General features: G+C 37.0%; 1 protein-coding gene across 2 annotated transcripts in view; it reads left to right on the top strand.

Moving 5' to 3' along the window:
• The window catches only part of LOC122794052 (mitogen-activated protein kinase kinase kinase kinase 5-like), a 1,947,254-nt gene that overhangs the window by 1,526,915 nt on the left and 405,107 nt on the right, over window positions 1-15,232 (top strand). For both annotated transcript variants that reach the window (XM_044062187.1, XM_044062182.1), the window contains exon 17: window positions 3,127-3,150. In XM_044062187.1, the coding sequence (XP_043918122.1) occupies window positions 3,127-3,150 (24 nt within the window). The remainder of the gene's footprint in view (window positions 1-3,126; window positions 3,151-15,232) is intronic.

Genomic DNA, 15,232 nt, shown 5'->3' with positions numbered 1-15,232 from the left:
AAGCACCATCCCCCATCTCCTTAGAGCTCTCCTGAGTCTGTCAGAACAGCAGTATGGGTAGTGTGAGCTAAATGTTATATTTTGTGTGGAGTACATCTGTGTTGTGCCAAGCTAGGAACAGTAGAACAACTGCTACAAACTATTGCAGCTGCAGCTGAGGAGTGAAAGTGGCTGTCAAAGTAATGGACATAGCAAAGACAGACCAGGAATGAAGAACTAGAGGTGTTCCTTGTAACTTTCAAACAGTATTCTCACTGACCGGTGCCACTACATATTGAAGTAAAGGCCTAGCAATGGCCCAGGTAACCAGGGTTCCATTAGCTGCTTGGGTGTCTGAGGTGCTGACAGGGAGGGATGACCATGCCTATCCTGGGGGGGAGGCATGGTCTATAAAGGGAAGATGATAAGATGTATCAAGTGAACAGAGGAGGGTGGATACCAAGCGGTAGATCATAAATGAAAAAAAATCTGCCATGGAAGCAATCATTGGGATGTTCCGTAGGGTGCCCTTAAGTTCTGTGCTGGCCGCAGGCTTAGAACATAGATAGTCCAGAGGTAGTAGGAGAGGCTGTTATCCCAAGTGATGGACAGGAGCACTGGGGTAGCCAAAAAGTATGAAACAGAAAGAGAAAACAAAAACAGAATGCCCACCATGAGGGATGGGACTGGAGTGAATTTCTGAGCAGTATTTGTACTTCCTATGTATATGTTTGTGTCAGGTTTTGCCCATTAATTCTCTCTCTATATATGTCATATATTTTTTATTTTGTCATTTTATTCACTGTAATCCAAATTGTGTACTTTCAGTTTTAGTCTAACTAGGCAGTGGCTGACATGGGTGCCCTATGGTCTACTCCACTTACCTGATAAAATGTATAATTAATCAAGCAGTTGAGGTTCATAGTAAACTGAATTTGCTCTATAAAAAATAGGGTGTTTTAATTTTAGTGTAATGCATGGACTGCCATAATGTGTACCAAATTCAATAAAAAGACAGTTTTGTTAAGCACCTTTCAGTGCTGCTAAGTTTTATTTCCAAGGAACACACACACACACACACACACACACACACACACACACACACACACACACACACAAAGCTATAGTATGACAGGGTGAAGTGTCTAACAGTTTTTAAAGCTGTTCCATAATCAGAAAGGCACTCTACTTCTGATTGCTGACTGTCTGACTGCCCCAAGTTAAGTTTTATGGTTTTCAGAGTTGTAGAACACTTCATGCTGCTGTGCTTTTTTATGTAACTGGTAGTACATGGAGCAGATAAAGCACCATGCACTACAAAAATTATGGACAGATCTGTCCCGATCATAAATACTTGTCATGTCTTCCTAACATGGATGTGAAGATTCACTTTTTTGCTTGGCTTCACTCTGCTCTTGAGGTAAATTTCTTGACATCAATGTCTTAGACACATATTAAGGCGGTTATGATGCCTGACAGAAAAATCAGTATCAGTCATATTACACAGAACAGTGTGAAAAGGAAAAGCTAAAATTTAGCATGGCTGTCAAGAGAACAAATAGACACTCGGACAACAATGCAAGGCTACATGAGATGTATTAACAAGTACAAAACTGGAGAACTATCTGCATTAGTTATTTCAAAAGATCTAGAAGTAGATGACTACTATGAAAAGACAGTCAACCAAGCAATCTGCTGACACACGCACGGTGAGACATTACTAGTTGAAAACAGGTCATTGCTATTCAACTGGCAAGCAATTGGTAATACTTGAATAGTCTCTGCAGTTGCAGATTTCACACCTGCAAGTAGAAAGGAATTGACTGATTTCAAAAGAATCCATATGAAAATGGGAATAAAAGAGCTAAAATGTATAAACCCTAAGGGAAGGTACATTTGTATCTGGGAGAGGGAACCCTAACACTTTAAAATGCTGTAGAATTCGCAGGATCTAATACTGCTCCCTTTCAAAATAAAAAAGGAGTACAGAAAAGGACACTTCTGAAAATGTTAGTGAGAAGGCAGATTAGTGTTAAAATGTGGTTTTAGATAGAGAAGAGGACTTTACCCAAAGCCTTTATGAAAGGGGAGATGATGATGATGATGAAGAGCTGGGCTTAAAAAATACTTGGAATTTCAAGATTGCATGATATGAATGAACTTCAAGTTTAGTCAGGGTGGGAAGATGTAACTATCAGTTTAGTAATGAATGAACAACTTCTCTGTTGGCCATAGAAATGGCTAAATGTAGTAAACCAAATAGAACATACTGGCTCCCAAAACTTATGTTTCTGTATGTTAGTCTAATTTGTATCAGATAGTTTTAAGGGTGAAACATTGCAAAGAAATGTGGTGTAGGATAGGAAGTACATTTGTAGATATGCAGCAACCTAAACAAACACAGTAGAAGCACTTATGAAGAAAGGATGGGGAATCACTGCATACAGGAAAGCATATTTCATTTAAAATATAGAACATACAGCACTAAACTGAGTGGCATGTTGATGTAACTATAGCGGGCACTTACATAGCCAGTCAACTGCTTGCAAACACAACAATTTCATTACCATTCTAGAATGGAAGATGTTTCACAGGACCCCTGGGACTTTTCGTTAACTAGCGCTATAAATCACACATTGCCCAATAAATACCTAAGAGAATGTAAGTTCATTTTACAACCATCCTGTACTGTATTGTCAAGAGCTAACCCTTAGATGGCTCTCTCTGTCCTTTAGGAGGAACTTCATGACAGTTCCTTATGGCTAGGCTGGTATTTGTTGTACAGAACTGCTGACCAGATAGTTACATTTGAGGTTGTATTTATTGCATGGAATTGCTGATTAGGCAGTGCAAACTGCCAGATTCAGCCATTTGGGTTTTAGTATAGTTATTGGTAAAAGAAGAGAGTTTGATATTTACTGATGGCTCATATTTACATATCCTAACCAGGCAGTTAAGAAATATTTTAATGTGTTTTGGTGAAAGCAATGAAATGCAGTACTATAATTCTCTTTTTCAGTGAAAAATGTGATATGTTGCAGGAAAATATGTGATAAAAATATATTTTCATGATTTTATAATCAAAATTGTTTCTATTTTTCCATGACTGCTTTAATCCTTTGTGTTAAAATCCTCTGATGACTGAAGACCAATGAGATTTCCCAGTAAAAGGTAAGCAAATAGTTATCTTTAATGTCTTGTAACTCCAATAAAAAGTTAATGACATTAGTGATTTGTGATTATGAATTACTGAGAAACAGTCACAGAAATCAATAAACATTAAAGAACTAATTGCAGTTTTTGGTAGAAATAGACAAATCTATTGGAGTATCAAGTACTTTTATTCAGAAATTAAAGACAGACTGATAGAAATCTAGCGACTGATAGACATCTAGATAGACAGAGACACGACTGATGATTGCCAAACAATTGTGATTTCCAAAAAGACGACATAGTCAGTGAAATACAAACCATGCAACTGGAACCACACATCTCTCTCTCTTCGGGACGAAACTGTACCAGCACCTTGCGAATTATGACATCACTAATGCAGACAATTATTATATTTAACATATTGTTCCTATATTTTAAAAACATACTTGGTGAAAGTATCCTATTAATTAATGCATTCATCATTCCTTTTCTGATAAAAAAACATGTAGAATCCCACCATGTTGTACTGCATTTTCTCAGGGGTAGGTAATAACAAACCTATACCCGTGCTAGTAGTCGTACAACCTTTTGTGCCTTACTGTTACATGCCTTATTTTTAGCTCCTGGCAATCAGTTAGCAAGGATATAGTTTTCACTTAACTCTGTGAGTGTAAAGACAGCTTTACAACTCATATAGTCACATAGACCTGAGGAGAAAATGTGCAGAATCTAGTGACCTGGTATCACTAGAAAAACACAGATGCAATATACAGTGAAGTATGGATGGACAATCAGGGCTTACTAAAACAAAATGTGACAGTATAAAGAACAGAAATATATGCCCTAATGAAAATATTCAAAAGAATGAAAACAGTGTTATATTATTTATTTTTATTTATTTTAATTTTTTTTTTACTGGGGAAGATCACTGATTACAAGTGATCGATTTCAGTCTAAGTCTTGGGAGAAAAAAAACGGAATTACATTTAATGAAACACAGCATGATTATAATGAATACACGTGTAGAGTATCATTATCAGCTAACAAAAATATAGAGTATATACAGTTGTAACATGTATTATTTACAATAAATCAAGACAAATCTCATTTATAAAGTGAGGTATTTGTGTTATAATTACAGCTATCTAGAGCTGGATCCACCACAAGGTGGTCTAGGCAGCTGCCTAAGGTCCTATGCTTGTTGGGGGGCAGCCTGGCTTTAAAAAACTAAACAAAAATGCTCTGTCTTAGTTTAAAAAACTCTCTTATCTTAAAATAAATCTTGGTTCCATTCAGCAAAGCACTGGAGCTTTCAGAGCCCGGAAACCATCCATAATGTACGTAGATTTGAGGAAAATATCAGCACACTAGCACTTTTACTTATGAAATTTCCTCCAGTGAGTGTAGGACATGAAAATCAGGATTGATATGCAGAAGAAACTTTAGGAAGACATCAGCACACTTGAGAGGGATAGTTGAATTGTAGGATTGGGACTTCCTGCATTGCATGTTTGGTGAGAGAGTGTGGAGGACTTAAGAAACTCAGGAAAGGTATGCAGCAGAAAGTTTAGATCAGCAAGTACACACATTTCGTAGATGTTGGATCAGTAAGTGGAGAGTCATATGCAGCTTTTTGTTGTGTATAATGCCCCAGTTAGGGGGCACTGTGTAGTTTAAATAACCTGCTCAGGATCAAGCCCAGTACCTTAGCTATAGGTTCTAATATCTTAGTCCTCTACACCAACTGCCAGGCTTCCTTCAACTTCCTTCTTTTTTGCTTTATTGTGGTAAAACGCTAAAGATCACAGTCTGTTGATGTCAAACATACAGTTTCATAACTGTGGTTCATAGAATACATGATGCAAAACCAGTTGTCCTGTTGACTTTTTAAGTAATTTAACAATGGTTCCCCGGACTGCAAACCTAGCAACTACCCATGAACCAGAGTAGTTAAGGTGTAAAGGAAAGAAACTGATTGTAGTAACAAGGATCATCATCATATGAACCACATTCTTTGGATGTTATCTGTGGTTTCCTTATTCTGTTGAATGCTGGCTGTATGTTTATTATTTATCTGCGAAAAAAAATGACACCATACAGTCTGAGTTTAATGTTAATATTTTAATTATGAATACATTTTTATTTAGCTTGTTTTTTGCAGGCAAACGTGTGAAATGCAGTGTTTTTGGCAACAGCAATTTTGTATAGTATTTAGTGCATAGGGTTATGGTTATGAGCTGTTAAAGAGTTTCTTCCTGTAGTACTTAGTTTGATTGCTTCAGCCTTCATTCGTCTTTTATGTGACTCTGACAAGTTACTTCACCAGGCAGTACTCCTGGCCTGCTCCTGAAAGGAGGACACTTGTGTCCAACAGGCTGTCACAAGCTCTTAGTAAATGCATTACACATTTGTCTTTTGAAGTCCTGCAGCCTTCACATAGACAATAATTAGTACTTTCATTTTATGCTATTTGAGTATGACTATGAGAATGACTCTTGTAGCTTAATAGATTGCCTGATGCATTTTCACTTAATGTGACTTTCAAAGGAGGAGATGTTTACTGTTTCTCAGGCTAAGTCTGTTTTCAATGTGTGAGTGTTTTGTTTAGAAAATGTCTTTCAGTGTTTTTCCTGTTTGTTTGTGTCTTTCGGCTTTTCCCAGTTAGGGGTCGCCACAGCGGAACTCCGGTCCACTAATGATTGGCAGTAGAGATTTACGTGCTGGCTTGCCAGGCCTAACGCACAACCTTCAATGAAGGAATGCCCATTCACGCATGTCGCCACACAGAAGACGCTCTAACTGAGAATCGAATGGGCAACGTCTAACTGTAAGGTGACAACGCTACCGCAGCACCACCACCGCAGTATAGTAAAATTTGAAATAAAAGTTTTAAATGAAATCCAAATCTCTGTGATAATTTAAAAGTAAAGAAGAAAATTTTATATACTTTAACAGGTTTACATAGTGTTTGTGGTAATTGGGGAGAGACAGACAAGTAATGGTATATAACTGTTGGGGGCCTGATTCATTACCCTGCATAGGACTCCATTTGTCACTGACCCAGCTTTGTTGACTTTGAAGGTTTATGCTACAACAAGGTCAGACCCATACTGAGTGATATCAAATGAGATAACTATTCTTGATGACAGAGAAGGCATAGTGAGGTCAAAAATACGATATAGGCATCCTGCTTGAATATAAGCCCCCCCCAAAAAAAATTGTATGTTATATGCAGTGATATTGCTGTATGACTTGTGGGTTGTTCAACAAAAGCTACTGCTTCAGCATTTATTTATATTGTCTTTAATTGTTTAGCTTTATTCACTGCATTAAAGAATATTTGGTTTAGTTTAGGAAATGTTATGGCAATATCACCAGCACACCAACATTTTAATGTAACTTACGCATTTATTCTTCAAAGGTTAAAGATGAAGCACTAGACTGCAAAGTTGTTTGCTAGCAGTAATTCACGCATTAGTATTTGCTGTCTTTTTAATGTGGAATTATTCAAATGACTTTTATATCAGCAGACATTGTGCATACTGACTTGGCATATGTTACTGGGTGGTATTTATGCTCTCATAAATAGTCTTCTGTTTAAACTGTGCTACACATGGCTGAATTATTATATAAAACACTTAATACGAAGAGATGAAAGCTGGAAACTGCCCAAAAATTATTATATGGTATGATGCTAGTGATCTTTATACAGTAGTTCATCCAAAGCTACCAATAATAAGTATATGCAATTTATTGTTTCATAGCAATATAGGGTGTACACACTCAAAACAGTGACTATAACTGCTGGTGGGGGTGGGGGTGGGGAGCTCTTTGCAGATGAAAGTACATTATGCTTTTATCACTGTAATGGAAAGCCTGCCTAATTGGATGTCCAACTCCCTTCCACATGAAACCATACTATTAGGGGACTTTAATATTGACTGGTTTAACTGCTCCAGCTATAATCCCACTGCCTTTATAAACCTCCACAGGTTTACCGAAACTATTACCACCCCCACTAGAATTGACAAAACATCCAAACGCCATTCCATCTTAGACTGGCTCCTGGTACCTGACCCCAATTTTGCACAACAATCTGGCTGTCTTCCATATACCCTAAGTGACCATCATTCTACCTACCTAATTAGGAACAAATCCCAAACCATCAGCCAACCTATCTTCAGAGCAGGTAGAAACAAAAAGACCTTCATAACTGCTAATTTCATCAATGCACTAAAAAGCTGCAACTGGACTCCCCTAAAACAATTATCTCTAGATGAAGCCGTGGTATGAAAGAAAGGGACAAGGCCTGGTTTCATTTTCCAAAAAATAATACCACTACTTTAAGACAAAACATCTAGAGCTCGGGAACAAAGCCAAAAAACAAATCAAATTAGACAAATCTAACTACTATAAAAACCTACAAGAAAAATATGCTGACAACCTCCAAAAATTCTAGAACACAATAAATGGTATACTGCACCCAGGAAAAGCCACTACACCAACCTCTGTGCTGCCAAATAACCATGAAAACATTCCAACACAGTTTAACAAATTCTTTACCGAAACAGTCCAGACCCTTGCTAATGTCCAAGATAATAGTCCTACCAGCTCCACACCAGTAACTACCCCAACCCACCCTAATATACAAAATAATACCCCCAGTTTTCACCTTTACCCCGTGTCCACCAATGCAATTTCTAAACTCCTTAAGAAGCTTAAACCAAGCACTCTAGCAGCTGATAAGCTGCCAGCAGACTTCCTTCAAATATCAGCTGAAGCTATAGCCTTATCCAGTCTCCATTCTCATAAACAGAGCTCTGTCAGAATGCAAAGTACCCACCTTATGGAAAACCTCACATATCATCCCACTGCACAAAGGAGGTAACTCCTTAGACCTCACCAACTACCGCCCAATAGCTATCTATCACCCTTATCCAAAATATTAGAAAGAGTGGTTCATACTCAACTAATGCAACACCTCCAGAATATCAACCTACTCTCCATATCCCAGCATGGCTTTAGACCTTCCCATAGTACCACAACAGTACTACTATCTTTCACCAACATAGTTAACCACCACAGAAACAAGGGTCTACTTGATGATTCCATATTCTTAGACTTATCAAAACCCTTTTACATGGTAAACCACAATACGCTTCTTGAAACTCTATCTACCCTAAATATAAGTCCCCCCTCTATATCATGGTTCAACAGTTACTTATCAGATCGACAGCTGTCCTATGGCAGGACCAATTGCCCCCCCCCCCCCCCCACCAGTAACCATAGGAGTCCCTCAAGGGTCTATCCTCGGCCCTCTGCTGTTCACTCTATTTACTAACCAGATCTCTTCATCCTCACCCACTGCTACAGAAGTACAATATGCAGACGATATCACCCTTATATGTACCGCCCCCACCCTAAGTGAACTACAAACCCTAACCGAAACTTGGTTCACTAACATCAAACTTCTTAATCCCAAAAAAAAAAACAAACTGATTCTTTTTGGCCCTGGCAGATCTCCTCCCCTAAGCAATCATTTCATAGGTTCATAGGTTGGTACAAGGCTATCGGCCCTAGGGCCTATGCAAGCCTAGCCATAACAATTCCCTGGCTATTTCTTCCCACACTATTTACTTCCCTTTCACCATCAACTCCAAAGAAAATATTCATATCAGTCCAACCACACCCACTAAACTGCTAGGTGTAGAAATAGACAGTAACCTGAAATTCGACATCCACATAGCACAAACTATCAATAAAGTTAATAAAAGGCTAGGCCTTCTCTACAGGAACAATCAGTTTATGACTAAATATACCAAAGCAACTATCGCTAGGACTCACCTACTATCCACCCTCCTATATGCCTCTCCCCATCTTGACTAATCTCCGCTAAACCAATCTAAATAAAATGGAATCCTGCTATAATAAGATTGCCAAGTTTGCTACTGAAGTCTCATATAGGTCCCACCACTGTTTATCCCAAAAACAGCTCAACTGGCTTGAGTTGCCTCATATACATCTACTCAATCAACTCTGTATAGCACACAAGCTCTACTACCTCCCTGAGTTAACACCAGCATTTCAGCATTCAATTCAGCCCCACATTCCCACTAGAGCCTTAAGATCTAGCAACCAGAACCTCATAACTGTCATCCAACATAAAAGCAATGCTAGTAAATCTCTCTTTGCCAGCACCATTGCCAAAACCTGGAACACACTACCAATCCAAGTGACTTCTACTACCTCCTCTACTCATTTCAAAAAATTCCTTAAAACCTACTACTTAAGTAACTGGCTATGTTTATGCCACTCCCCAGGTTAATCCATACCAAGTGAATTGTTTCACATGTTCAGTTAAGTATAATCAGATTTGCCCTGAAAGCTTGTAAACCCGTTGATATATACCTTACAAACCTCACAGTTCACTATGTACCTCAATGATTGCCTACTGGACTGTCTAACTAGAATTGTTAACTTATAACAAATTATGTATGAATACTAACTGTATGCTATATTTTCTTCTCTCTCATGTACTGTATTATATTGTACTGTGGAGCTTTTCTCCCCGGGCCTCCACTGAAAATGGACCCTTATCCAGTCAGGCTTTCCCAGTAAACAAATGTAAAATAAAAAAATAAATAAGGTAAAATAAATGTTTTCAAAATGCAATCAAATAGTGGGGATCACTGAATAAAACAAGTGGAAGTGCAAAAACACAAGAAAATATGCATATCATAGCCTGAACAGCTCTGGATGCAGTGGAAACACATGTAAAGCACTGCTGAGCTCTGTGGAAGTTACCACACGACTGTGCAAATGCACCTAATTTATAGCGGATAGATTTTAAATCAAATCTCTGTAATCAATGCAAAATTAAAGAAGAAAATAGTGTGTACACTGACAGCATTGAACAATGTTTATGGTAACTGTAACAGACAAGTAATGGGACACTGGAATGGCTGCAGGAAGGGGAGTTCTGGCCCATTTGGCCATGATCCAACTGTACAGCTATATGATATCTAAGTAGGAATGACAGAATAATTGAGTGGAGGGAAGGATGTTAGAGTTTGTATGAAGTTTGAAGAAGTTATATTAAGCAAAATATTTTGTGCCTTAGAAGTATAGAAGAAGGACTGAAGAACATTACTGTAAGAAAAAAAAAAGAAAGACAGATGTTGACTACATGGCTCAAGCTGTGGATTTACTATGCCAGCTGAATGAGAATTTAATACGCAATGAAAACAGTGGAATTAATAAGACTAATAGTGATGAAGATCTATCCTTTGTAACAATTGATAGAGCAGAAATGACTGTATTAGAAGCTGAAGATTCTTCAGAGATGGTTAGCAAAGAATTTCTTGTAATTGGAGATTCAGTTATTAGAGGAACTGATACTTGTATTTGCAGAGATGATAATGAACATCGAGCAGTGTTATGCTTGCCAGGAGGAAAAATAGAAGATGTAAAACAAGCCTTGGAACACCTTAATATAAGGAAGTATGGATCTGTTTTTATTCATGTTGGTACAAATGATGTCACCAACAAAGATTCTCTCTCTGACTGTTAGTCAGGAACTGACAGCCCTCCTAGATAGTATAGCTTGTACTGGTGTTAGGACATATTTTTCAAAAATCACCTGTAGAAAGGATAGTCAAGTCACTGTGAATAAAAATATTTTTGGATAAACCCCTACATGAAAAAATGTCCCGTTTTAAAAAATGGAAATGTGTAGAGCATTCAAGTCTTCTTTTGGGCACACGTGTTCAGACAAGATGGTGCGCATTTGTCTAGATCAGGGAAGAGAATTTTTGCAGTAGATAGTTTTGAATATTTGACAAACACTAGCCAGAATTTTTGCCAGGTCAAAAATGTAACCGTTCACAGATACCAACATTTGATGCATCTCTGATGGTTGTTAATGCTAGGAGCATTAATAATAAAGTTCTTTTTATTAGTAAATTTTATTGTTTGTGAAACATGGTTAAAGAACGACTGGAAACTGATTCTGACAGGGTATAAATGTTTTTACTGTAACAGACATTCTAACAAAAAATCAGGTGGAGGTGTTATGATAGGGATTAAAGATAGCTATGAGACCTGTGATTATTACATGTTCAGTGATAACACCAATACTATAGACTGTGCAACTGTGACAATAAAGACAACCTTGGAACATATAATAATTGTTTGAGTGTATAGACCACCAAAGTCAAGTGCAGATGACATTGAGGAATTCATACATGTCTTAAATGAAACACAGGAGGGAAGAATAATATTAACTGGGGACTTACATTTACCAGAAACAGACTGGAATAATATTGATTCAACGTTAGCAAATAAATTATTCACAGAGTATATTCAGGAACAACAAATGCTTCAGATTGTAAAAAAAACATACCAGGGGACAGAATATACTAGATATTGTTTGTGTTCCCAAAGAAATTACTGTAACTTCAAGTCAAGTTTTACCACCATTGATGTGCGGTGATCATGGGGTTATTAAGATTAATTTGGTGCTAGATAATTCTGCCAAACTCAAATCTAAGCCAATGCACAGAAGGTTAATTACAGATTATAGGGAAGCAAAACAGTTACTATATAAAATTAACTGGAGTGAGGTGTTCAGTGGAAAAACTGCAGATGGAATGTGGAAAGTTTTGAAAGAGAAATTGAGTGCAAAAAGTCAAAAAAATGTTTAACATCAGGATCTAGGCATGCAACATCAGGGGGGTATATTTCCATAAGAACAAGATACCTGATTAAGGTGAGAGACAAAAATATAAGAGATGAAAGAGAGGTCAAACTGCAAATTTGAAAAAAATAAATAAGCTGGACAAACAGATAAAGCATAGTGTTAGACAAGATCAAGAAAATTTTGAAGAAAATTTATATAAATATATTGAGCATAATAGGAAACCTTTTTATAGATACATAAGATGTGGAAGGAGTAAAGATTCAGAAATTGATAAACTGGGTGCAGATTCTAAAATTTATTCTCAGACATAACAGATTATAGATATACTTACAAAATCTTATGCAAAACAGTTTGGCTTCACAAAAGGGGTGATAAGTTGTCCTAGTGACATCCAGGTAACCCCAGATACTGGAATCAAATTAGATTATATTGAAAGAAAACTGTGCAAACTGGATCCAAACAAAGTGCAAGGAGAAGACGGAATAAGTAACAGTGACCTGTGAACAATTCAGCAAGAACTTACACTACCATTATATTTATTATTCACTAGATCATATAAATATGGGGAGATTCCTCAAGATTGGAGACATGTACTTATTAAACCTGTCTTTAAGGGAAAGGGGAGTAGGACAAACCCAGAATCATATAGACCCTTGTCTACTTTCATGTTGTGGAAAAATAATGGAGAAAGTAATACTGTATAGGTTGGGACTCAAAACCATATATCAGCATGCATATGTTGAAAATAGATCTATTACCACCTGTAACATGATGCTCTATAACAATATAATAACAATTATGAATGAAGGTGTGATGTGATTTCTATAGATTTCACTTCAGCATTTGACAGGATCATACACACGACACTGATCAGTAAATAAGTACAACTAGGTATTGATGTACTGTTGATAGGATGGATAGCTGCATGGCTTACAAATAGGACATGGCAAGTATCACACACCAACTGGACAGGTGAAATCCTTGATTACAGTCAAGGTGTCCCACAGGGCTCTGTCCTAGGCCCTTACTTGTTTAGATTGTATCTTTCAGACCTTACTTTTTCATATGAGGTGTTCTACAGTCTATATGCTGACGACCTGAAATTGGGTAAACTTTACAAGTGTTACAGATAAGGCATGTCTGCAAAATAATTTGAATAAATTGACCATTTGGGCACAGGAGGATAATATGTTGATAAATACATCAAAATCTAGCACATGAGATTTGGGAGAGATAAACTGAAAGGTGAATATTTAATACAGCACACAGTGATTGAAACTGTAGACTCATTTAAGGACCTGGGTATATGGGTAGATTCAGCTATGAGGTTTTTCTAATCATATCAACCAATTAGCTAATGATAGTTATAGAACTACAGGTTGTATAAAAAGATTTATAAAGTCTAGGAAATCAAACATAATGAGGTCATTGTTTGTTAGTTACATTAGACCCAAACTTGAATATGGAATAGCAATATGGAAACCTTACAGGAAAACAAGCATGAATAAACTGGAAAGAGTACAGAGGAAATATACCAAGGGCATCCATGGATGTGAAAATGTAAGTTATTATAAAAGACTAAAATATCTGAACTTGTACAGTGTCTCTTACAGATATTTAAGTGGAGATCTTATTCAGGTATATAGGGCATTTAGGGACAACTACCTCTGGGAATGTTTGGGGTTATCATAAAGTACTAGAGAATCGTCAGATAACCGTAGAAAATTCTATATGAATGAAAAGTGCACTAATTGGTTCTCTGATAGAGTAGCTGATGCTTGGAACAGACTACCAAATTACATTTTATTTATTTTATTTTATTTTACATTTGTTGAATGGGCTAGTCTAACTGGATATATTTCCATTTTCAGTAGAGGCCCGGGGAGAAAAGCTCCAACATAGTATAAACAGTATTATGCAATTATATAACAAAAACAAGTACGAGTACAAAAAAAAAATAAGAGGTATATACAATCAAAAGAAGGCATACTCTAAGTAAAAATACAAGTAGGTCAATAATATAATAGCTGTGAGATTGTTTGATAAGTGAGATACACTATAGTTCATTGTTGGTTAACATAAACACTTGTGGTTATAAGTTTTCGGAGACCAGATATTAGCATACAGAGGGGTATATAGAGTGAGATGTAGAACCATAGGCAGTAAAAAGAAAAAAAAGAAAGGTGGTGGTTAATTAATTAATTAATTAATCAGGGTTAGTGCAGGGACATAACCAGTGTGATTTTAGGTGAATTTTGAGTTTTTGCTTAAAGAGTGACAGTGATGGAAGTAGAGTTAGATTAGTAGGTAGAAAGTTCCAGTGTTTCCCAACAGTATTGGAGAAAATGCTGTCGCCTGACAAGTTATTGGACTTACTTATACTAGCAAGTAATTTACCTGAAGAGCGTAGAGAAATCAGATTATTATAAGGGGTAATGAGTTTAGTGAGAATTGGAGTATTATTAGGTTGGTAAAAGATTTTGTGAGCAATGGTGAGTAGGGAAAAAGTTAGCATGTTAGGGAGTTCAAGCCAGTCAAGCTGCTTAAGATTCAGACAGTGGTGTGTTTGAAATGCATTGCCAGTGGCAAACCTGGCAATATTGTTATAGGAGTAAGATAGTTTGAGAAGATTATTTTTTTTAGATTACTATAAATAGGAGAAGCATAGAGAAAAGAGTTGAGATTAAGTGAAGAGTGGGCAATGGTGGTTCTAGCTAGAGGAGTTAGGAAGGGTTTGATTCTGTATAAGGAGCCAATTTTTCTGTTCACTGCTTGAATGCTGTTATTTATATGCATATCAAAGTTGAGGTTGTTATCAATTGTGACTCCTAATAGTTTGGTAGTTTGTTCGGTAGAGATAAGGGTACTGTTGTTAGATATAATAGAGAAATCAGTAGGAGAGGACCTACTGGTGGGTGCAAAGAGTAGAAGCTTGGTTTTTTTGGCGTTCAAAAGAAGGCAGCATTTTAGGAACCAGTCGTCTACTAAGTTAAATACTTTTTGAGTTAGATAGAGTAGTTCAGATGTGGAGTTAGCAGAACATATAAGTGTTGAATCATCAGCATATTGAATGCAGGTAGCTTCAGGGACTGCTATGTGAAGGTTGTTGATGAATAAAGAAAAGAGAAGAGGTCCTAAAATGGAGCCCTGGGGGACTCCAAGGGTGACTGGTAGGAGGGATGATAGTTTATTTTCCCAGAGAACTGCCTGTTGCCTATTGTTAAGGTAGGACTTGAACCATTGTATAACTGGGGGATCTAGAGCAAGAAGTTCAAGAGTATTTATAAGTAGGGGATGATTAACCATATCAAAAGCCTTTGAAAGGTCGATGAAGAGAGCAGAAGAGAGGATGTTGTTATTACGGTTCTTATTAATGGTGTCAGTGAAAGATAGTAGAGCAGT

Source organism: Protopterus annectens, chromosome 1.part0, assembly GCF_019279795.1.
Source record: "Protopterus annectens isolate FY-2018-M chromosome 1.part0, PAN1.0, whole genome shotgun sequence".
NCBI classification, from domain to species: domain Eukaryota; kingdom Metazoa; phylum Chordata; order Ceratodontiformes; family Protopteridae; genus Protopterus; species Protopterus annectens.
Note: the sequence above shows the minus strand (reverse complement) of the source record. Positions and strands in the feature narration are given on the sequence as shown.